General features: G+C 42.2%; 5 protein-coding genes across 6 annotated transcripts; 3 read left to right on the forward strand and 2 right to left on the reverse strand.

Moving 5' to 3' along the window:
- Positions 1 to 1,299: 1,299 nt before the first annotated feature.
- Positions 1,300 to 12,112, reverse strand: LOC102792313 (CCR4-NOT transcription complex subunit 2-like). 2 transcript variants are annotated; one of them, XM_035906960.2, is made up of 15 exons: positions 12,002 to 12,112; positions 9,090 to 9,221; positions 8,031 to 8,103; positions 7,766 to 7,904; positions 7,473 to 7,679; positions 7,187 to 7,263; positions 6,976 to 7,101; positions 6,469 to 6,599; positions 6,257 to 6,377; positions 5,394 to 5,550; positions 5,187 to 5,248; positions 3,421 to 3,470; positions 3,215 to 3,315; positions 2,616 to 2,760; positions 1,300 to 1,948 (listed from the first exon to the last, which is right to left on the reverse strand). In XM_035906960.2, the coding sequence occupies exons 2-15, from the start codon at positions 9,207 to 9,209 to the stop codon at positions 1,862 to 1,864; spliced, it is 1,596 nt and encodes a 531-aa protein (XP_035762853.2). In that variant the 5' UTR covers positions 9,210 to 9,221; positions 12,002 to 12,112; the 3' UTR covers positions 1,300 to 1,861. The 2 variants fall into 2 exon arrangements, with proteins under 2 accessions (XP_035762853.2, XP_006781083.1); XM_006781020.2 differs by having other exon boundaries at positions 3,394 to 3,470.
- A 1,284-nt stretch (positions 12,113 to 13,396) lies between these two features.
- Positions 13,397 to 14,516, forward strand: LOC102793698 (histone H2A-like). The gene is made up of 2 exons (XM_087831071.1): positions 13,397 to 13,666; positions 14,394 to 14,516. Exons 1-2 carry the CDS (start codon positions 13,397 to 13,399, stop codon positions 14,514 to 14,516), a joined length of 393 nt encoding a protein of 130 aa, XP_087687197.1.
- A 708-nt stretch (positions 14,517 to 15,224) lies between these two features.
- LOC102793395 (histone H4) lies at positions 15,225 to 16,511 on the forward strand. The gene has a single exon (XM_006781024.3). The coding sequence runs from the start codon at positions 15,234 to 15,236 to the stop codon at positions 15,543 to 15,545; it is 312 nt and encodes a 103-aa protein (XP_006781087.1). The 5' UTR covers positions 15,225 to 15,233; the 3' UTR covers positions 15,546 to 16,511.
- Positions 16,512 to 18,704: 2,193 nt separating this feature from the next.
- On the reverse strand, positions 18,705 to 19,226 carry LOC148097927 (histone H3). Its single transcript, XM_087831121.1, has one exon. The coding sequence runs from the start codon at positions 19,174 to 19,176 to the stop codon at positions 18,766 to 18,768; it is 411 nt and encodes a 136-aa protein (XP_087687247.1). The 5' UTR covers positions 19,177 to 19,226; the 3' UTR covers positions 18,705 to 18,765.
- A 231-nt stretch (positions 19,227 to 19,457) lies between these two features.
- On the forward strand, positions 19,458 to 20,160 carry LOC102793103 (histone H2A). The gene has a single exon (XM_006781023.3). The coding sequence runs from the start codon at positions 19,522 to 19,524 to the stop codon at positions 19,906 to 19,908; it is 387 nt and encodes a 128-aa protein (XP_006781086.1). The 5' UTR covers positions 19,458 to 19,521; the 3' UTR covers positions 19,909 to 20,160.
- Positions 20,161 to 21,647: the final 1,487 nt, after the last annotated feature.

Genomic DNA, 21,647 nt, shown 5'->3' on the forward strand with positions numbered 1-21,647 from the left:
AGTGTTAACAAAAATTAACATAAAATAGGTGAAAAGCAGCAGGTGGAGCTTTCTACATGTGCTGATGGAGCACCTGGGGTTAAACCTGAAGCTACCTCACTAAACCCCAGGTTCTGCCTTTCAGTACAGACCTCCGCTCGGTGGGAAACTGTGCGACTCACTGTGGGGGGCTTTCAGTGCAGCAAGTAACTGTAATCTTTAAAAGCAGATACAGGCAGCAGAGTTTGAGTTTTTGATCTCCAGGCAGAAGCCTTGCAAGAATAACAATTAAAATATCAAACAGATCGCAGGAGTAGAAATAGGTGCAGCTATCCAACTATAAATCCATCCTATTAAATATTATGGCCACTTATCCTCAGGATAAACTGACAGTGGGATAAGCTGGGAGATTAAACCCTGAACAGGCTAACAGAGAATGACAGACAACATTAGCATCACCAATCATCCCAACGTCTTTGTAGCTGTATGGTCAGGGTAGTGATTGGTGCCTCCTGATCAGGTTTTAGCCAGAGCCAGGAGAATCTGATTTGGGGTTTTATTTACTTAAACATAACAGACATTTTCTGATTATCTAATCAACGAGAACTTGAGAAAAGTGCGCTGACTCTATTCAAATAAAGCAAGACAAACTGAGTCCCTTTGCTTTACCGAACAGCCATGTTTACTATGGTGTGAACCCCCAAGGGCCGATTATGAGGCAGCAAAACTCAAAATTATTTTTGTTGTAACTGTTCTTATATGGCAAGTGTCAGTTATTTCACCAAACTAAAGCTGACTTCTGCATGGACTAAGATATGATCCGACACAAAGGAGGAAAATCTAAAAAAAGAAAAAGAAACTATTTTCTTTTTTCTCCATCTTGAAAAAGCTGAAAACAATTTCAGACTTGAGTAAAACGTGCAGATTTGTAGTAGATAAATCTGAAATGGCATTCACCAGATTTCCAATTTAACGCCATTATCATCCAGAAAGACAAATCTGTTTTCTTAAATGCCACCTCAGATTTCTGTCTTTCAAATGACAAAAAAACCCCAAAAACGTAATGTCTTTTTCTTTTTCATTTTTAAACAGGCTGCCACCTCAGGAGAAAAAAATAACTGCAGATGGTGAAATATGTATCAAAGACTTAATTTAAAAAAAAAAGAGAGAGATTTCCTGCCTTTTCCTCGAGGTATAAAGGGAACGTGTCCACTTGTGAAAGACCTCCCTGCAGTATGAAATTACCTGCTGCACTCTCACCTGTCTCTTTAAATTAAACCCGCTTTATAACACAAAGGAACCAAAGGGAAAAAAAAAGGATATTTTTTCCTCTTTTATTATGAAATAGTGCTACAATGTACATTGCATGTCCTCCTGACTGTCTGATGATGTGCTCTGGTTTGTAATGCTGGGGGATAAACCTGATAAAAGAGAGTGGGTTAAAGATATCGCCAGGTTTCAGAGAGGTGCGACACAGTGGGAAATAATTATCCATCCTGAAAGGTGATCACTTCCTGTGTTAAAATCTGGTTTCTCTTAAAAGCTTCTGGAGACAAAAATAGTCGATTCTTAAGACTGAGCAGAAACATGAGTCACTCAATCAGATGGACACTTTGCAGTGCTTGTGTCTGTGTATCGAGTCTGTGGTCCACTTCACAGACCAGCCAAATCAAACTGATGGAGAAGTGGGAAATTTAAAAAAAAAAATAATAACGATGATGAGGTAAAGAAGGAACAAAAATCTGAAAAAAATAAAAGGATGAAGTCTGTTCAGAGAGGAGGACAGGAGCCAGGATGTCCTCCCCGTTCAGTGTGTGCCGGTGGAAAAACCTAATGGGGTCAGGAGGGCCAATGGCAGGCAGGCAGTAGGAGAGACAGCCAATCAGAAGGCCTGCTGGGCAGGATTGTAGTTGAAGGTGGAGGGAACGTGAGGTCGCTCTTCTAGTTTGTCATATTCCAGATGAAATTCCTGAAAACGAGGAGGAAAGTGGTAAATTGTCATCGACTGTACACAGCGTTCATCATATTCTGTGTTTACTTTCAAAATGAAACTTTAGCTTTGGATTTAATGGGATACAAATGCATATTTTTATTTGATCCAATCACATTTTACTATTAAAACAGTTAGCTTTTTTTTCCAGAATATAATTGTTCTCAAATGTAGACTTCTTCAATAAAATCAAACAGAAGTTCTGAACCTCATTTCAAGCAGATCTACAGATCCAGGACAAACATCAAACATTCCTCCCAGAGATGAAGTCTCAAAAATACTTCAGTAATGATCGGTTCATCAGATCTCTATATGTTCTTTCTCTCTTGGAGGGGAAAAAAGTAGTAGAACCTTCTTCTTCACTTAGTTTTTCACCTGAGGAGCTCTTTTAGAGGCTGAGACAGGGATAGCAGCAGAAGGAGCTGCCCTTACCACCACACAGCTGTACGAATGCAGTCTTTAGTACTGAGTGTTCAAACACTCGGACCAGTTTCATGAAATCAAGATCTGAGAACTGTCAACCTGATCAAATGTAGGCAACACATCCTGGTGCTGATTTAAAGTGTGTGTGTGTGTGTGTGCGCGTGTGTGTGTGTGTGTGTGTGTGCGTGTGTGTGTGCGTGCGCGCGCGTGTGTGTTTGTTCACCTTGGCCACCTTCCTCCAGTTGAGGCAGTCGAAGAAGTAGTAGGTCCCTCTCTCATAGGCGTTGGTCTTCAGTGTGGGCTCCATCCCCGGAGCTCGAGTGATCCAAACCCGCTCCTCTTTATGATACCTCCAGTCCCTGTTAAACCTGGACACGCACACACATGCGGAAATGATCGCTTTAAACAGCTCGTACACCATCATAAACGCAGAGAGACATTTCAGACAGCCTGGGGTTCTTTTGGATGCTTTAATCTTTATTTGTAATGAAGATTAAAACATTTAAAAAAGATGAGAAGCTTCTGAAAAATAGATTCAATCATCAAAAAAAAAACATTTGCAGACTTATCTTAATATGGAAGGATGCATTTTAGGTCAGTATGGAAAAGTGGAGAGTTTGTTGGTGATGACAAGAAGCTGGTGAGTGGATTTCTTTAAAAAACTGATTGCACTGAATGCCAGCACAACAGGAAACTATGAAATCTTACTTTTATCTCAGTTTCAAGCAATTTTCTCATCCAAACATCAAAGTTATTTAGTTTCCACCCACGTGGTGACTGACTTAGTGTGATTAGGGTGCAGTAATGACCGGTCGCTCTTACAGTTCTACAGCAGCCAGCAGTTGTAGGAGGTCTCCTCCGTTCATATAGTAGAGATAAAACAGCAGATCTTCACCATACCGAGACAACTTGATAGCTGCTAACTGCACATGAGAGAGAGAGACAGATTAATACGGACACACTTTTCAGGAGATCAGTCTCATAACAATCATGTAAAGGACCTTTGGGGTGTCTTGTGAAGGAGGTACCTTGTCCCTTATGTGGATGTTGGTTAAATACTCTGAGGGAACGTGGAAGTCTGCAGGAAAAGAAAAGAAAAGATAAAATCAACAAACAGGACAAAATTAAAAGCTTCATTAGAAAAACTGCACAACTGGTCTGCATGTAATTAATGCAATGAACAGGCGTAGAGCATTTTGATGTTATTTAAGCAACTAAAATTAAATAAATTTAAACTTCAGTAAATTCAGTCTCACATTATAAAAAACTGATTGGAAAAAAAATCATGATGCATTAACTCGTTCAGACCACATGGAGGCAGAAAAACTCCAGATTTAAATTTCCTGCTGATGAAGAACTCAACGAGTCCTTATAAATATATATAAACGAGTTTGGCAAACACGCATTAAAAGCAAAGACTTTTTAAAATAAAACAGAATTAAGAATTAAAATCATTTAAAAACTGTTTGAATCAGCCATGATGATTGTCCTCTGTTGGCCACCGAAACTTTTAACATACAGCAAAAACCCTGAAGAAGAATCTGTGTTCAAGAGTTAAAATTTCCAACTTTGGTGAAAATTAGCTTCACTGCACAGCGTGAAAACCAAAAAGCAATCAGAATGGAAGAGCTCATCGATGCTGTCTGGGGGCGGCTGGAGTCAAGCGGTTCTTCACTGTCAAAGAAAAAGCTCTAACTCAGTGAGGGCTAACAGTCAGACTTCAGGGAAAGCCGTGAAAATGCGTCCAGAAATCGAGAGGACTCCTCCTCGCCCTGCTGGCTGTTTGGAGTGAGCAGGTTTTGAATGAAGCTGGTTTCTTACGTACGACCACATCAATACACTGATGTTATTAACATATCAGGTCAATTTTGCTTGTCTATTTTAATTCACTCTGCAGGCTGATTTGTCACTTTGCTGCTGCACTGACACTGACAGAAATGCCTGCGAAGTCCCAAAAAGAGTCAGACGCTCAGAGTTTCTGAGCCTGTAAAGGTTCCATCACCTCTTTGAAGTCAGAGTAAACTTAACATCAGCCTTCACATTTTTTCACAAAGTATCGTTTCTAATGGTGAGCAAATGGCTCTTCTACAGGTCTGTGAGAAAATGAACACTTTCATGCTGACTTCAAGGTCTCAGGCTACACCCACACTAGCCCAAATAGATTTGAAAATGGCGGTTTTGTCTGAAAACGCTCTGCGTCCACAACATCGCTTTCAGTCGTTTTCACAGAGTTCATATATGGACAGCGTCCATATTGAAACGGCAGAAAACTCTTATGTTCCAGTACTGTGCATGCGTCTGCCGCTTATTTACTTTCTGGCTCTTTGAAATGTCGCGGCAAAATGTCGAGGAAAATCACTGAGTTTTTTTAAATGGACTAACAATGAGGTGGAGTTGTTGCTGCGAGTAACAAAAAAAGTACAAAGTTGCAAAAGCAATAAGCATGTACAAACTGATATTAATCTTTAATTGATTAATTTTAATCTTTAAAATCTTTAAAATTGAGAGCAAACAAAACAACTGCTGTATAATGCCCTCCGCTATCTTAGTTTAATTGGTCACTTGATTGCATCACATGACTAAAATGTGTCACTGTTTTCGCTGTCCACACTGCGGTGCGAAAGCACCGTTTTCAAATCTCTGCGTTTTCGAGAGCGTTTTTAAAACGCTGCGTTTTCCTTGAGCGAAAAACGCGGTCTCAATGTGGACGGGAGGCCAAAACGGGGAGAAAACGAAAACGCATTCAGTGTGGACGTAGCCTCAGTCACTACTTCCAGGTTGGTGTTAAACTCACCTATATCCTGCGGTCGACATGGAGCCGATGCCCACGGAGACGCAAACTTAGGATAGAGATTCCTGACAGAGAGAGGGAGAGAGAGAGGGTCTGAGTGTGAGAACAGTGACAGGTCATTCAGCTGCTGCTGCGGCCATTCAAAAAAACAAACTTTAAAGACGCCGCTCGTCTCCAACTATAAATCGCGTTTGCATGTGCGACTCGTACTCAGGCGAGTTGAGGTTGAGGCCAAGTGTGGTGAGGTCTGAGCCCAGCGCCAGGTGGACCATGCCGGGGTCGGTCTCTGCTGCCCGGATGAACGTCAGCAGGCCAATCATTCCAAACTGGTCTGTTACCATGCCACCAGGGATATTGGTCACTCGCCCTGGGACACAAAGACAACAGAGGATTGCGGATTAGCTTAAAATCTCTCCTGCTTGTTTTTTTGTTTTTTTTTACCCAAACTCACTCAAAGATAAGAAAATCTCCATCTAATGGTTTTGAGTTAATTAAATGAAATGAATAAAAGCAAAACAAAAAAACACTGCAAAGGAAGAGCTCCCTTTTAAGACGAAGTCCACCTGCAGCATCAGGCTGAGGGTGGGGAAGCTATCTGCTGTGACAGACTGGGGACGATGAGGATGGAGGAGAAATAAGGAGGATGAAAGTGTTCGGAGGTTCTTTTAATACACAGATTAAATTCACATTAACGATTTTCAGTTCCAGCCTTTTTTAATTTGGTTAAACACGTCACAGCTGGGTATTCAGAAACCTATTAAACCCTTTTATAGCAACATAAAACTGCATTTGTTTGGCAGACTCATCATCTGATGACAACATTTATGATTTTACATGTTCCATTATAGTTTCAGCTGCTGAATCAAAAGTATTTCCCTACAGTAAGGACAAACTAAGCTTTTCTTATTTTATCTCGAGTCTGTGATAAACTAATAAAGCTCTTATGTCACATTAATTTCCTTTCTCTTTAAATTCTCAAAGAGATGACTCTAAACATTTTCAGGGTTAACATTCAGAAACAAAGATCAGCTGATGTCTGGCTTTTGAGCGATTATCTGCTCGAACTGTCTCACCGTCAGGAAGCACCTGAATCCCTTTCTTCTGCTGGTTGTTGTTGCTCGGTGCAGAGCTCTTATCGCCAGGGAACTTTGGACCATCTGAGTTAGAGGCTGGCTTTCCCGATGAGTTCAGATTCTGATTGGATGGAGACAAACGGGACAAATGAGGATGAGTTGGGAAGTTAAAGAAGCAGAAAGCGGATGACGGAGAGAGACAGAGATGTCACCGTTTTGCTGTCTTCGTTGGTGCTGGTGGGGTCTTTTGTTTGGTAGTTTGGCCCTGGGAGAGCTGGGAAATCTTCGTTGTGGATGGAGAAGTCCTGCGACTGCTCACTGGACGGCTTGGTTACCATGCCAACTGGAGAAAGTGACCAATTGTAGGACATTAACAAAACACACAACAGACAGACACACTGATCAGCACCAAATGTAAGATTTTTAAAGGTTTTATTGAATATTTATTGTGTTTGACCAACGGTTGAAAATATTCAGTTTACTATAAAACAAGGAAGAAAATCCACTAAAATAAGCGTTCCGTATTTCTCATCACTGTCCCCCAACGTGCTTCAATTGAAGTTAAAGCAAATATTCTAACAGCTCCATAAATGGTTTGATTTTCTTTACATTTTATTGGCTGCTTGACTTTTGTAAAGTCTAGACCACTGCGTAGAATTAAAGGACAACTCTATATTAGACAAACGGGCACAAACAGATAAATGTCCCTTCTGTATTACCGTAGGGAGCTCGACCGGTCAGCGGGTTGTGCAGTGGGGTGGGATTCGAACCTCCATCCCTCCGACTCCTGTCAGCTAATGCCGGGAAATCTGACAGGTCCAACCCCGTCACATTCTCACTGCCGTCTGAAAAGAGTTCAGAGAGGTCACATTACAGCAGGTTGGGTAACAGCTGACAGATTTTTTTAAAATTCTGATGTCACTCTGTTACCTGTGCCATTGAAGATGTTGTTGGATAGCGAGTTGTTCATGAAGCCTGGATTCCTGTTCACCCCGAACCCTGACATACTGACACACACACACACACACAGGTTTTACGTAAATTTCATACAGGTTTTTGCCATTATGAGCTTTTCCTCTCTATTGTTTCAAATCATAAATAATCAAACATTCCTGAACCCTCGTCTCCATCACACGGTCCAGATGTGCTGCTGAAAACCTTCCTTTCTAACAACACAGGTCAAAGGTCACATCTGGACCGCAGTGATGCGAGTTACCTGTTGATGGTAAACGGCTGCCGTGCTTGCTGCTGTTTGGGCATCCCGATGATGCTGGGTGACGACCGGCTGGGACTCCCCATACTGCCGCTCCTCCCTCCTCCACCTCCACGCTCTCCGCCTCCCATCCCACCTGACTGCCCCGTTGGACCCCCCACCTGCTGGTTGTGATTGAGCACGCTCCGGCTGCTCATGGGCAGTATTCCCCTGCAGGAAGAAGTTTGTGGTTTGAAGAAGAAGCAGAGACACTGAGAGAGAGTTCTTATAATGAGTGCAGACAGTGTGAAAGGTACCTGCTGGGTGAGGGGGGCGTGTGCATCGAGCCGGCATTGGGCGTACTGGAGAGCTGACCGGCAGACTGGTTCAGCCCGCTGCGACTCAATGGAGGAGCTGCACTGCTGTTCATGCCTCGCATGGGAAACCCCAATGCACCTACAGAGAGAGCAAGAAGACAAGCGTGAAAAACGAGGTTGACTCTCCCACGTTTTCTCTGAGATAACATCACAGTAATGAGTCGACATTATTCAGCAGAAACAGGTCAGTGACTGTCAGTCTTACTCTGCGGGCCGTACAGGCTGGCTCCGAGCTGTGACAGCTGACCCGTAGAGGAGGCAGAGGAAGACGCCAGCATCTGAGGAGGACAAACACACAATCACACAGATCAAAACACAGGAACACACACAGCAGCTGCAGCAGCATGCTCTGTTACTGTCAACCACTCAGGTAAGCTGTGAAGGGCTCTGTGCTGCATCCCCGGGCAGTGAGGATGAATAGAAGAGGGCAGAGATGACAGGGAGACGAGCTGTCTGCTGTTTTTACAACAAGAGACTCGTTTTTCTTTGTTTTTGCTCGAGTTGTTTCAGAGCTCTCACCCCTTTGGACAGCGGTATCAAATATAAGGCCTGGGGAGCAGGATTGGCCTGGCATAACCTGGCCTGACCACTCAATGGCTTTGGAAAATGTGAAGCAGGGCTTAAATTTTTGCACTTTTAAATGTACTTTAATGCGCTTTTCCTGCTGATAGAAGCCTCCCCAACAGCCGTTCATACTAAATTAAAGTAATTAATTAATAAATAAACAACTAAAGGACTGGAAAGTTTCTGTTTTTCACTACTAAGTATAGAAATTCCAGATTTTTTTTAAATTACATTTTAAAACTGACATTTTCTGGGCAGTCTAGCCAATGAGCTACAAGAAGATTTTTTTTCTGTAATTTTACACATTTTCTTCCTAATAAGAATTATGCTGACAGCTTTCTTTTATTTATTGCAGCATATTTCTTTATCATTTGGAAAAATTGAGACATACTTCTTTTTCTAGTGCATGAAGTACAACACCTGGAAAAAATGACAAAAACGGCCCCAAGATATCATCTTATATTCAATACTGTGTACTTCCATCTGGATTTAGGGCATGTTTTTTTTTTTAACATGAGGATACTGAATTTCACACATGTGAATGAAATGTAATGCCATGGGGCACTATGCCTTATGTACATGTGCAAGACCCATAAAACGCCTCTGAAGTTTCTTGACTGGCTGAGCATGTCCAAACCCTCAAATGCAGTTTTTGACAATAATTATAAACCGCAATGATTGCTGAACGTGCAGGACTCACGTCTTTGTCCGCACGGTGAGGAGGGAACATGGACTGCTGGCTGTAGTAGAGACTGGAGTCGTCCGGGTAGTCACTCTCTATCCCTCCCTCCATAAACTTCTTCCGGTTAGCACCAAACATGCCGCGTGTCACCTGGGAAACAAGACGACGAGAAACAGTCAGACCAGTCATACCTGGACAGAAGTCATTCACTGTCATGGAACATTTCATGCTCTGAAACCAGAAACCTGCTTCTGAGCGTGCTCAGAGTCTCATTCAGGAACGACTTTTGCATGACTCACAAAAAATTTGAAATTCAATTTTTAAAATGTAAAAAAACAAAATTCATATAATATTTAGTCTCACTGCTTAATCTCAGGTTTACAGGCTGAGCTGCACTGCTTACGTCTAGATTTTTATGTAATTGTTTTAAGCTTGTTTTTAAAGATACTTCTTATCATTTTCTGCCAAAAACAAACAAATAACTGAACATTTTAATGTTTTTCAGCCTGATCCCAACTCCAACATCTGGATCAGGTTTCAGTATCTTCCCTGTGTGTTGTGCTGACAGCAGTGACAAATCAATAAGCTACACTCCTCTCTGTGAGGCTTCCTTGATATAAATATGTTGGTGAGCTGATGTTTACTGTTTCTCCTCTGAGTCGCACTGTGGTGGACCTCCTCACTCAGTGTGGCGCAGAGAGGCGATATTAATGCTGTGAACAACATGTCGTGTTACTGTCAGAGAAAAAAAAATACAAACTTAAAAACATGTTTTAGCAGCTTCTCTGACCGTTTTCAGCCATGACAACAGTTTAAGTGTTTAAGTAAGACCTTTTTAGAAAGTATGTTGGTGCAGCAGGTGTGTAATAGCTGTGCTCACCTGCTGCCTCGCAGCAAAGTAAACAGAGAATAAGGCTGAACTGAGAGATACCCGATCCAGGCTTCTGAGGCCGATGTGTGATCCAAACAGATCAGTTGATCCCTGATCAGCAGTTTGGAGCCATTTAGCTGCTACTACATCAGCAGCATTTCTCTTCAAGTTTTAAATATTTGCTTTAACTGAAAGCTCAAAAGACACAGATGCTTGGGAGGCTTTTACTGCATCTATGGCAGGGTAACCTGTTATTAGAAACTGGATTAATACCATTTCCTTCTCCCGTCTCACTCTGTATGAGGATGTGAACTCACTTTTAGGCTAAATGCTAAGTTCTGGTTAAGCAGCATGCACCGAAAGTGACATTACAGGTGCTAGTGCACAGTGTAATATCATTCGGTCACACCCCTCTCAAAGTCATGCACAGCGAGATCAGGTTACAAAGACGGAGATGTGACAAAAACACACCTAATCGGGGGAAACACCTGGTCAAAACACAAAGGTTTTACTGTCTGTGGCATGTAAAATGTTTTGAATAAACAAAATATCAGAGGTGTGATCTTACTTGATCAGAAAATTTCAGGGCAGCTAAAGCACTGCAGAAAAGGACTAGTACAAGTTTAAGTGTTGATGGTTCCTGATTTTATTCACAGTGAGAGCAGGGAAAGAAGAAACTGACTAAACCACTAATAAAAATTGAGTTGTTGAGTCTCGAGTGAAGCAGTTGCAGCTGTAGACTCTGATCTGAATTAAGACTGTCACCACAAATAAACCTGCAAAGCTGGACCCATTTTAACAGATGAACCTAGGTTGAAAGCATCCAAACCAAAAAGGCTCAAAACTAAAACACTGACAAAGGTGTGTATCCCACCACAGCTCCTCATACTTCCCAGAATACGTTTTAATTACAAAAACAGAGGAAAGCTTCCACTGTTTAACAACTACAGAAAATCAACCGACTACACATCTTCAAGCCTCTGAACGCTTAGTTCTTTTAACTTTCAGAGTGAAAGAAGTCTGCTGGACGTTTCTGTTTTTTACAGTAAAAGCCTCCACTGATCAACAACCAGACTGGTGTGTTTGTGAGGACAAACTGCACATTAGCCAAAAGGAATATCAAAACATCACATCTCATAACATAAAGCACCAGCTAATCTCCATAATGTGTCAAACCTTCCACTAAAACACAAAGCGATGCAAACAGAGATAAGCGACGCCTCCTAAAGCAGGTGCAATCCCAGCTAACAACGGTTAGCTTAGATCCTGCTCGGTTCTGAGGTTTCATAACGAGTTAAAAACCTCACAAACTTTCCTTTTATCCCCGCAGCCGAAACCCAGCCGTCTGCCTGTCTGTCTGTCTGTCTCGTTTCTAAGCGGCGCTGAAGGCGCAGCAGTGTCGCAAAAACGGCTAATGTTAGCTTAGAGTGCTAAGGCTAGCGCTGCTAGTGTGCCTGATTAGCGTTAACTCCAATATTAGAATTTCCTGACAGAACTAAAGGAGCCGGCTTGTCCCGCCGTGTGCTGCTATTTGACTGCAGGTCTCCAGGAAACAGCAGTTATCAGCAAGCGTTATCTCTTTAGCGTTAAAAATGTGTCAGACGCTACAGCTATCTAGCTGAGCAACGCACACAGGCTAGCAGCTTCTGTCATAGGAATACATGGGACTGTTAGCATAGAAGCTAAGCTAGCTGTTGCATTTATGTGAACGTAGAAAAGCATCTAATTGGAAACCCGTAGGTCGTTAAATTACTGTTTAACGACTCGGTAACACCGGGATAGACGCTGCTGTACGGACAGAAAATGGGGCTGAGAGGAGAACTGCGGGCAGGTGTGCTTTTGTCCGTGTTTGGGCCTGCTGCGCCTCCGCTGTTAGTTCCCCAAAACAACAACAAAAAGCACCGAAACCGGGCCGCGCCGTTCAGAGCTGTACTGTACCCGACTGCGCCCTTCACCGGCTGGGTCTTTGCAGCGAGCACACAAACTCGGGTTCATTTAAAGGACCCTCAGACCCGAAACTGCCGAAAAAAGATTTTAAAGCAATAAAAAAGGAGCTCACCGCATCAATCCTTCTTCCCCGCTACAATCCAAGATGGCCGACATCTCACTGCCAATCAGGAGGATGTTGGGAAGGCTCCATCACTCTACTCTGTTCTACTCTACTCCACTCAACTCTACTGTCAGACACCAGGGCCTTCTCTTTAAGAGAAGATAAAGTTCAACTTCTGTTATGTTCACTTTAACCGGATTACTCTTATGTTCCTCTTCTGTTCCACTCCATGTGAAGTTGAATCAGAAATATCAACTTCACAGTGCACATGTGGCTGCTCTGCAGTGGATTATTTATGAATGTTTGCTACCCTAACTTTTCATTTTTTATTTTAATAACACAAAGTATCTGTTGACTTTGTTAATATTAAAAAAGTAACAACGTTTGTTTACTTTTATCATAATTCCTACAGGGGTTTGTTCATATTAAATAAAAATATTCATCCATTACATTTTCTTTTACTTATGGGTCTGGGCCACAGGGGCCATCCTACGGGGTGGATTGCAAGTGGACTTCAAAAAAGAAGTACAAAGTTGTCCACAAAGCTGGACCCAGGTACAGAGATCAGCCAGTCATACTGAGCTCTCGCTTCACCACAAAAAACAAACAAACAGAATAACTCCCCCTAGTCCCGAAGATGCCAAGATGCTTAAACTCCTCCACTTAGAGAAGCAATTTGTCCATGACCCAGAGTGTGTGCTCCACCCTTAAGCTTGTTGGAGAGGTGCTCCACCCTTGGAGATGCTCATCTAGTTTCTTCACCCTCAGTGGTCAACATACCCCGGTGTGAGTTGGAATTCATCATTCACTGAAGGAAACAGAACTGACGATACCACTGATCAGGAGAACCTTTGAACATAATGTCCTTCAGTTACAATTATCTTATATCGATCAACCTTAAGACATTTTTGTGTTTTCATGTGGATATTTTTCAAAGTAAAAGCAAAAAAAATAAAAAAATACTGATGTACATGTGGACTGAAGCCTCCTAATGTAAATACACAGGCAGAAAAAAACTAAAAAAAATCATCCTTATTTTTATTTTTATTTATTTCTAATTTTTGTGCGAAGGTTTATTGTCAGTGCTGTATCAAACAGTTTTAATTTGGCTCTAGTTTATTGTAATAACCTTGGTCTTCGTATCCTTTTTACATTGTATGAATATACAATGTTAATATAGTCTTACAACCTAGTGTATTTTTCGAAGTCCTTTGTGTTTCACATTTCCCTGAGATCTTGTTTGTCACAGAGTGGACTACGTTTTTGTTTCTGATTGGACCATCCCGCTGAAGCGCAAGCTGGCCAATGAGCGATCAGGAAGAGGCCGATGGCGTCGATATAAAGTGAGACTCTGCTGCTACACAGTATCCTGTTTCTCCTCGGCGAACGGAAAAAGATCTAAACATGTCTGGACGTGGTGGCAAAAGCGGCAAAGCTAGAGCTAAAGCAAAGTCTCGCTCCTCACGAGCCGGTCTTCAGTTCCCTGTCGGTCGTGTTCACAGGCTGTTGAGGAAGGGGAACTACGCAGAGCGCGTCGGTGTTGGAGCACCAGTGTATCTAGCGGCTGTGCTCGAGTATCTGACCGCTGAGATTCTAGAGCTAGCAGGAAACGCTGCCCGCGACAACAAGAAGACCAGGATCATTCCCCGTCACCTGCACAGTGCTGCCAACTTAGCGACTTTGTCACTATATTTAGCGAGTTTTCAGACCCCCTTAGCGACTTTTTTTCTAAAAAGCGACTAGCGACAAATCTGGCGACTTTTTCTGGTGTTATTGGAGACTTATTTATGACGACTTTTTGACATGAAAGGGCGTGTTGCTCTTACTCTCAACAAGCAGCGGTGCTGCCGTGGGCACCTCACCCGTGCTAAAGCGCTCACGGGCGGAGGATAGTCCTCCCCCAGCTGCAGGAGACGTTCACACATATGCTTCCAAACTGCAAATGAACCGCGCATGAGCGAAGCCGCTGCTCCCCACTGACTGTAACACAGTCAGTTCTTCTTTTACTGTTATGTTGTTTTGTGGATCACAAGGTTTAAAACTACTTATAAACACACACACACACAAAGTAACTCCACCAGAGTGCCTATTTCGGGTCACTTTTGCCGGTCGAAGCCCGGATAAAGGAGCAGGGTTGGAATTGTGACATTAAAAAACAATAATTGCAAAAAGAAATTTAATTTGTAGTTCTAAATAAATTCTAAATGCATTTAGGACGTTTTTTGCTCACTTTATGTCTCTTCCATGATGTTATTTCTCTCTCCAACAGCGTAGGTTACAATTATATTAGCATGACCATTATGCAAATTAGGTGATGACGTCATTTAGCGACTTCTAGCGACTTTTAGGACAGCCAATAGCGATTTTCCTTACTGAGGAGTTGGCAACACTGCACCTGCAGCTGGCTGTCCGTAACGATGAGGAGCTGAATAAGCTGTTGGGTGGAGTGACTATCGCTCAGGGTGGTGTGCTACCCAACATCCAGGCCGTGCTGCTTCCTAAGAAAACTGAGAAAGCGAAGTAAACCTCCAGTATTTCATAAAACGGCTCTTTTAAGAGCCACACAAACTTAAGAGTTCCTCTAATCACAACCCCCGCGCTAACATTTGTTCTACTAATGTGAATTACAGTCTACGACACACTGATTATTATTTATTTTATTTTTTGGTCAAGTAACTCAAATAGAGATTAAAAATGTTTATTGTCATGTATGACGAGAGGGGTGGGGGTTCAAATTTATAATAATAATAATTACAGAAAATACATGCAAACACACTTTGTGTGTGGTGTAGCACACAGCTGTGGCTCGCTGTCGGTCTATATGAATCTCAGACCATTTCACTGTGCAATAAAAGCAAAAGAGCCATAGCTTAATGTGCAGGATGACCTGACGAGACCAGGAACTAAAGCTTTCCCATTTTAATAATTTCACTTTTTAAATAATCACCTCAGATTTACCAAGATGGCTGGCTGCATCTATAAACTATTTAAGCACAGCTCCCAGTGTTAGAGCAGAGTAGCTATCTCCAATTTCAGTCTAAATTAATTCACAACCAGTAACTCAATGACGTAGTGCGCCGAGAGCAGACGTTTTGCTTTCCCAACCCGGAAATGCGCCTAGCCTGTGAGAAGCTGAAATTGAGCCAATACTTGGTTGTTCTCAATTACGTCCGCGAATCGCCTTTAAATTACGGGGCTGGCTGCTCTTTCTCCAGTAGTGTTTCTACACGGCTTCGAGAAAATGAGTGGACGCGGCAAAGGAGGCAAGGGACTCGGAAAAGGAGGCGCTAAGCGTCACCGGAAAGTTCTTCGTGATAATATCCAGGGTATCACCAAGCCCGCTATCCGCCGTCTGGCCCGCCGTGGCGGTGTGAAGCGTATTTCCGGTCTGATCTACGAGGAGACCCGTGGTGTGCTCAAGGTGTTCCTCGAGAACGTGATCCGTGACGCTGTTACCTACACTGAGCACGCGAAGAGGAAGACTGTGACCGCTATGGACGTGGTGTACGCTCTGAAGCGGCAGGGTCGCACTCTGTATGGTTTCGGAGGTTAAATCCACAGCTCGACTCCCCAACACAACGGCTCTTTTAAGAGCCACACACTTCACTTTAAGAGCTTTGTTCTGCGATTTTGTCGTATTTTGGAGGAAAGTCCTGAAAATGTTAGTAAAATATCTGCCAGTATCGCCCACTGACTTCAGGAGCAGTAGTATGTTATAACTTCACAAACTATTACCATATGACATTCCCAACATATTAAAATGACTTTTTTTCTATAGGGTATAAGATTATGGTGTTTGTAATGTGTGCTTTTCTTTACAAAATTACAATAACTGACATAACCAAAAACTGAACTTCAAAAGTTAGACCTATTCAATACCACTGTTATATAAACTCCTATAGCAGGAGTGTGAACATTCATAGACCCAAGTGAAAGAAAAACGATAGATTTCACTGATTTCTCAGTTTATTTGTAAATGTCTTCTTGCCAGAAATTCGCTTAAAGCAGAAGTGTTTATTTAGTAGGGTGTTTGTTTGTTTTTGGGGTTTTTTGTTTGTTTTTTTAAGATAACCAACCCACCTTTAATCTAGTACAGGGTGGACATGAGTGGATGAAGCTCTACGAAGCTTTTGAAACCTCTTCCTGATGTCTGCCTGAAATATCATTTTCACCAATCATATCAATGTAACAATTCTGATGTGTGATCTTCCTTTCTCCACAGGCTTACTCAGCCTACAATCCTGACATAACCTTCATACAAGGAACATTATCAAAGATATGTTTTAGTACCCAGATTTTATGCACTTGAAATGCAACATGTCTGTTTAAACTGCAAACAAAGTATCAAAGGCAACTGTAAATGATCTGTGATGAAATGACCCACATCGCAATCAAGAAGTTGGTTTTCTACATTTAATTGACGTGCTTCCAGGTTAAAAAAATTAATTAAAAACATTTAAAAAAAGCTCCTTTGAAGGAGCAGATCAGAATTACAGAAAATACACCACACACAAAGTGTGTTTGCATGTAGCACACAGCTGTGGCTCGCTGTCGGTCTAAATGAATCTCAGACCTAAATGAGAGTTTGTAGTGATTGATAGTTATTATTATAAGTCTGAACCTCTTTAATCTACTACTTAATCTGTCTTATTTTTAAGTTTTAGCGCAAGTACTTTAAGGAACAAACAATGAGACAATGTTTATGCTCTTACTACACAGATTTCTGTTTTTACAGCAAGTTAAAAAAAAAAAAAGTCTAATAACTTTACAATTTAAGTTAGTCAGATTTTTATTCATGTAGTAAAACAGCTAAATGTATTGCACACACTGATAGACTAACAGGGCTGTCCCACTTCAGTTCTAGTGTGAACATGAGTTTGACACCTATGGATTAAAGATTTAGTTTAATTACTTTAAGCAAGTGTAGTTGGTTGAGGACAGTCGCGGGATTTTATTTAGCTTTCTCATTCTTCTTGGCCTGGATGTTGGGCAGCACAACACCCTGAGCAATCGTCACTCAGCCCAGCAGCTTGTTCAGCTCTTCGTTGTTGCGGACGGCCAGCTGCAGGTGGCGGGGGACGATCCTGGCAAGAGCGTAGATTTGGTTTTGGCATTGGTGGGGACGGATGATTCAACCACCAAACCCTGCCCTGCTTTTGTCTTTGCTTCTTGATAAAAAGAGGAGAAATATACTTGCCTACATATGCTGTTCTACATGTTTTTAAACCATTTAAAATTACAATTCATAGTTTTATATGTGAATTATAAAATGTCAAATTACTATTAAACAAATGACTAAGAATTTTGGACTTTAGTTTACTTCAGCCATATTCCATCAGGTATCATACAAAAATAAAAAAAAAAGCTTCAAATACAGTCATGACAATAAAAGAATATGACTTTAAGGACTTAACAACATTACTTCAGTTATACTACACCAACATCTCTTATACATTAGCACTAAGGGAACACTGAATGACCTGCTGGTTTTTGTCCATAAAACTACTCATCTAAGATTACCACAAAGTAAAAGATCTCTCAGCAAAATTATGCAACATTTTAGGCACACTATTGCCCCGATCAAATCAGTGAGCTGAGATTTTCTATTCTAAACATGAACTACTGTTACAGCAACAGACTTGGACTACTGGTGCCCCACACAACAACTCAATGTCCACTATGTGAAGGAGCCAAACACATTCCTGCTCCTCTCGTTAACTGCTGGCATATTGGTTTTACATCCATACTGTCCAGTCGCTCCTGGTGAACATGGTATACAGTAGCATTGTTTAATCTCATTTGAGTCATTGTTGACCTTAGCCATGTTTTTAGTGTTGTGGGAGCACTGAAGCTTCTTTCAGCTGCAGCCGAGGATACTAGAAAGACTAAAAGCAGCCTGAAAATTGTTATGATAATAAATACTAGTTAATCTATAGCACTAAATCAAGGTGACAAGGTCACAGTCAGTCCTGTGACCTTGTCTCTTCACCTCTGTCTGAGCTACAACATGGCAGAGCTGCCTCTGTCACCTGATAAATAACAGTGAGACATTCCAAATACATGCAGTCACATATGTGCTTCAAATACAGTAATGAACCAACAAGTCATCCTCCAATTTCACCTGTGATCTTGAATCACCATTATTCTCTATCACCTGACAAATAGGACATACATGACAATAAGAATAAAATGTGTAGCTGCTTCAGTGTTTCTGTCAATTTGTGCAGATCTTGACTCATCAGTAATGTTTGTAGGGTGAGTGCATTTTTAAAACAATTTGTGCAAACTGCACTACAAGGTGGAATATTTGCAAAATCATGACAACCTCATGATATTTTGTCTCAAAAATTAACCCTATGAATATGTCAGTACCATTAAGATGAAATTGTGTCACCAACATTTTAACGTTAGACATAAATTTAACAGCCTCTGTAAACTAATGTTAGGCTTACTGTCATGTATATAGTATTTTATAGCACATTTAACCAATAGGAGTTTACCAAAGGTGCTTGAGAGCACAGGGTCTATCATGTTGCTGAGCACAAAGCACTCCAATGACAGAGATACAACAATTTATGCTAAAAATTAATGAAGCATTTTTGTAACTGAAGTCAGTGATTTCCACGTTCATGCCGACTGTAGTTTCTAGTATAGAAAGAGCATGAAGATTGAAGTGTGCATATAATATTGATGTAATAGTAAGAAAGGAGTGAGCTCTTGGTGGGAGGGAGTTGGCTCTGAAAAGAGCCGTTGTTTGTAGTCGAGCGAGTAGCTTAAGCTCTCTCTCCGCGGATGCGGCGAGCCAGCTGGATGTCTTTGGGCATGATGGTGACCCGCTTGGCATGGATGGCGCACAGGTTTGTGTCCTCGAAAAGACCGACCAGGTAAGCCTCGCTGGCCTCTTGCAGAGCCATAACGGCAGAGCTCTGGAAGCGCAGGTCGGTCTTGAAGTCCTGAGCGATCTCGCGGACCAGGCGTTGGAAGGGCAGCTTGCGGATGAGCAGCTCGGTGGATTTTTGGTAACGGCGGATCTCCCTCAGAGCCACGGTGCCGGGCCTATAACGGTGAGGCTTCTTGACGCCTCCGGTGGCCGGGGCGCTCTTACGAGCGGCCTTGGTAGCTAGCTGCTTCCTGGGGGCTTTGCCGCCAGTAGACTTGCGAGCGGTCTGCTTGGTTCTTGCCATTGTTTATCACTTTTCTTTTCCTGTGACACGAGCAGATGTTGCAGCTAACAGAGGAGACTCGCTGCTGTTAAAGTGTGTGCCTGGCTGTGACGCGGTGCCGCTTCGGCTCGTGATTGGTGAGGGGCTCCACGTGGTGCTCAGCACCGTTCAGAGGAGCACCGCCCCGCCTCGGTGTGTGCTGCTCATTGGAGAAAAGTGCATTGAAATTGCGCGCTGCCGCAAGCCTCTCTGCGATTGGTGCGTGACGAAGCTGCGCGCGCTCTGCGGAAATATAAGCGAGGCTTTGAGACGATTGAGCCACATTTCCTTTGAGTGCCGATACTACGAAGAGAAGAACCTGTCAAAATGAGTGGTCGCGGAAAAACCGGAGGCAAAGCGAGAGCTAAGGCCAAGACCCGTTCATCCCGTGCCGGGCTCCAGTTCCCCGTGGGTCGTGTCCACAGACTGCTGCGCAAAGGCAACTATGCGGAGCGTGTGGGAGCCGGTGCCCCCGTTTACCTGGCAGCTGTGCTCGAGTATCTGACTGCTGAAATTCTAGAGCTGGCGGGCAATGCAGCCCGCGACAACAAGAAGACTCGCATCATCCCACGTCACCTGCAGCTGGCTGTGCGCAACGACGAGGAGCTCAACAAGCTCCTGGGGGGAGTCACCATCGCTCAAGGTGGTGTGCTGCCCAACATCCAGGCCGTGCTGTTGCCCAAGAAGACAGAGAAGCCCGCCAAGGCCAAGTAAACGCAAAGCGCCCTGCTTCAACAAAAACAAAGGCTCTTTTAAGAGCCACACACTTCTCTGTGTGCAAACCTCCCTCCTTCTTGATGTCATTAACAACTTGAGTACTTGGAAACTTAGCAGAGATGCACCTTTATTTATTTTGAAATGTATATTAATAAATGCCATCTTTCACAGTAAGGGACTGAAGTGCACATTAAACTGCTATTTTTAACTGAAACTGTCAGTTTGCTTTGTCAGGCAAGAATAAAAAAATTAAAGCTCAAAGATTTTAACATTACATCCAAAAATAAAACTAAAAGAGAAATGTGCAGTGTCTCTCACTGTGTGATTAAGGCCTGCGCCTTGTTCAACCTCAGTGTGCTCCTATAGCTTAATAATTTGGGGTCAATTTGAAGCTAATCATTAGTGATAGCCTAACTATGACTGTAAACATGCATCATGGTTCACTCGCTTGATAATTAAAGCAGATCCTAAGCTCATGGAAACGCAATAGTAAATCATAACACAGAACATGAGGAGAGGGACAGGTAGAGTTCTTTGGTGTTGCAGGAACTATCCAGGTACAGAGGGAGGAAAATGTGGAGCTGTTTGCAACATGTTCAGCACTGCTGCTGAATTTGGGACATTTTGCAAAGTCACTTACGTCTACGCTTAGGTTTTTGTTTCTATTGTGAGTACAATAAAACAATGATTACAATACAATGTACTTAGGTTTGCTTAGATAATAGGGGGCAGCTGGAGATCAGAACAATAGGAAATGATTCGTAAGTGTTGATTTTGTTAGAATGACCTTGTCAACCTCTGTTTTAAGGACAATAGTGGATTTGTATGCTCAAAGCATTTCATGCGACCTTAAAGCTCTCAAGAATGACATTGAGTTGCTGAACCCTGACCTCTAACGTGCCAAATCAGTGGGTTTGGCGTGTCTCTGTATGGAGGGAAGAATTTATTGACAGTGGGGGTCTGCCTGTCGTAAAATGAGTTACACAGTTACTAGCCTGGGGAGAGGACAGCCCCCCCCCCCTCCCGACTGAACAATAGAATTAGTGGAAAACTACTGAGGAGGGGGACACAGGGCAGCCCCGGACTCTTCTTCAGCTGGGATATCAAAAGGATCGGTGAGGTCAAGAAGAAGTAAACCTCAACACTTTATTTTGAAATAATGGATTTCCCTGCATCCTTAACCCTACAGAACTCAATTTGTTCAAATGTACACGAATCAAATTGGTTATGAAATTAGTAATGAAATAAATACATGGTAAAAATAAATCGCTGTATGGGTTCAGCTTGGAGTAAAATGTGTGTCCTTAAAATCACCGAATATCAATTCAGCTGGCCTAGATTTAGTCAGGTAAGGTTGTAGAGTAAAGCATTTCAAGTGGATTATATTGGCTAGGTATCAATAAACTATACATTGTACTTCCACTAAAACAGCCAGTGTAGGCTTTCAAAAATAAATAAGTGAAACATATCTCATATATAGATAATAACATGCATCTATAAATGTAATATTTTCTGTCAAATTTGTTGTTTTTTAATAGAATATTTTAAAATGTAGGTGATAACTTTTAAAGGTGTATTTCTTGTATGATAGTGTTTCATAGTAAAACAAGAAGTGGTGTGATGTCTTGTACTATGAAGGTATGATTGTAAATATTGAGTTAGCATTTGTATTGTTGTCTTTTTCTGGAGTTGTAGACTTGTGAAGACAGAACTAATGTGCACCATGATACTAATAC

The sequence above is a fragment of the Neolamprologus brichardi genome, chromosome 17 (assembly GCF_056152115.1).
Source record: "Neolamprologus brichardi isolate AB-2024 chromosome 17, ASM5615211v1, whole genome shotgun sequence".
Taxonomy (NCBI): domain Eukaryota; kingdom Metazoa; phylum Chordata; class Actinopteri; order Cichliformes; family Cichlidae; genus Neolamprologus; species Neolamprologus brichardi.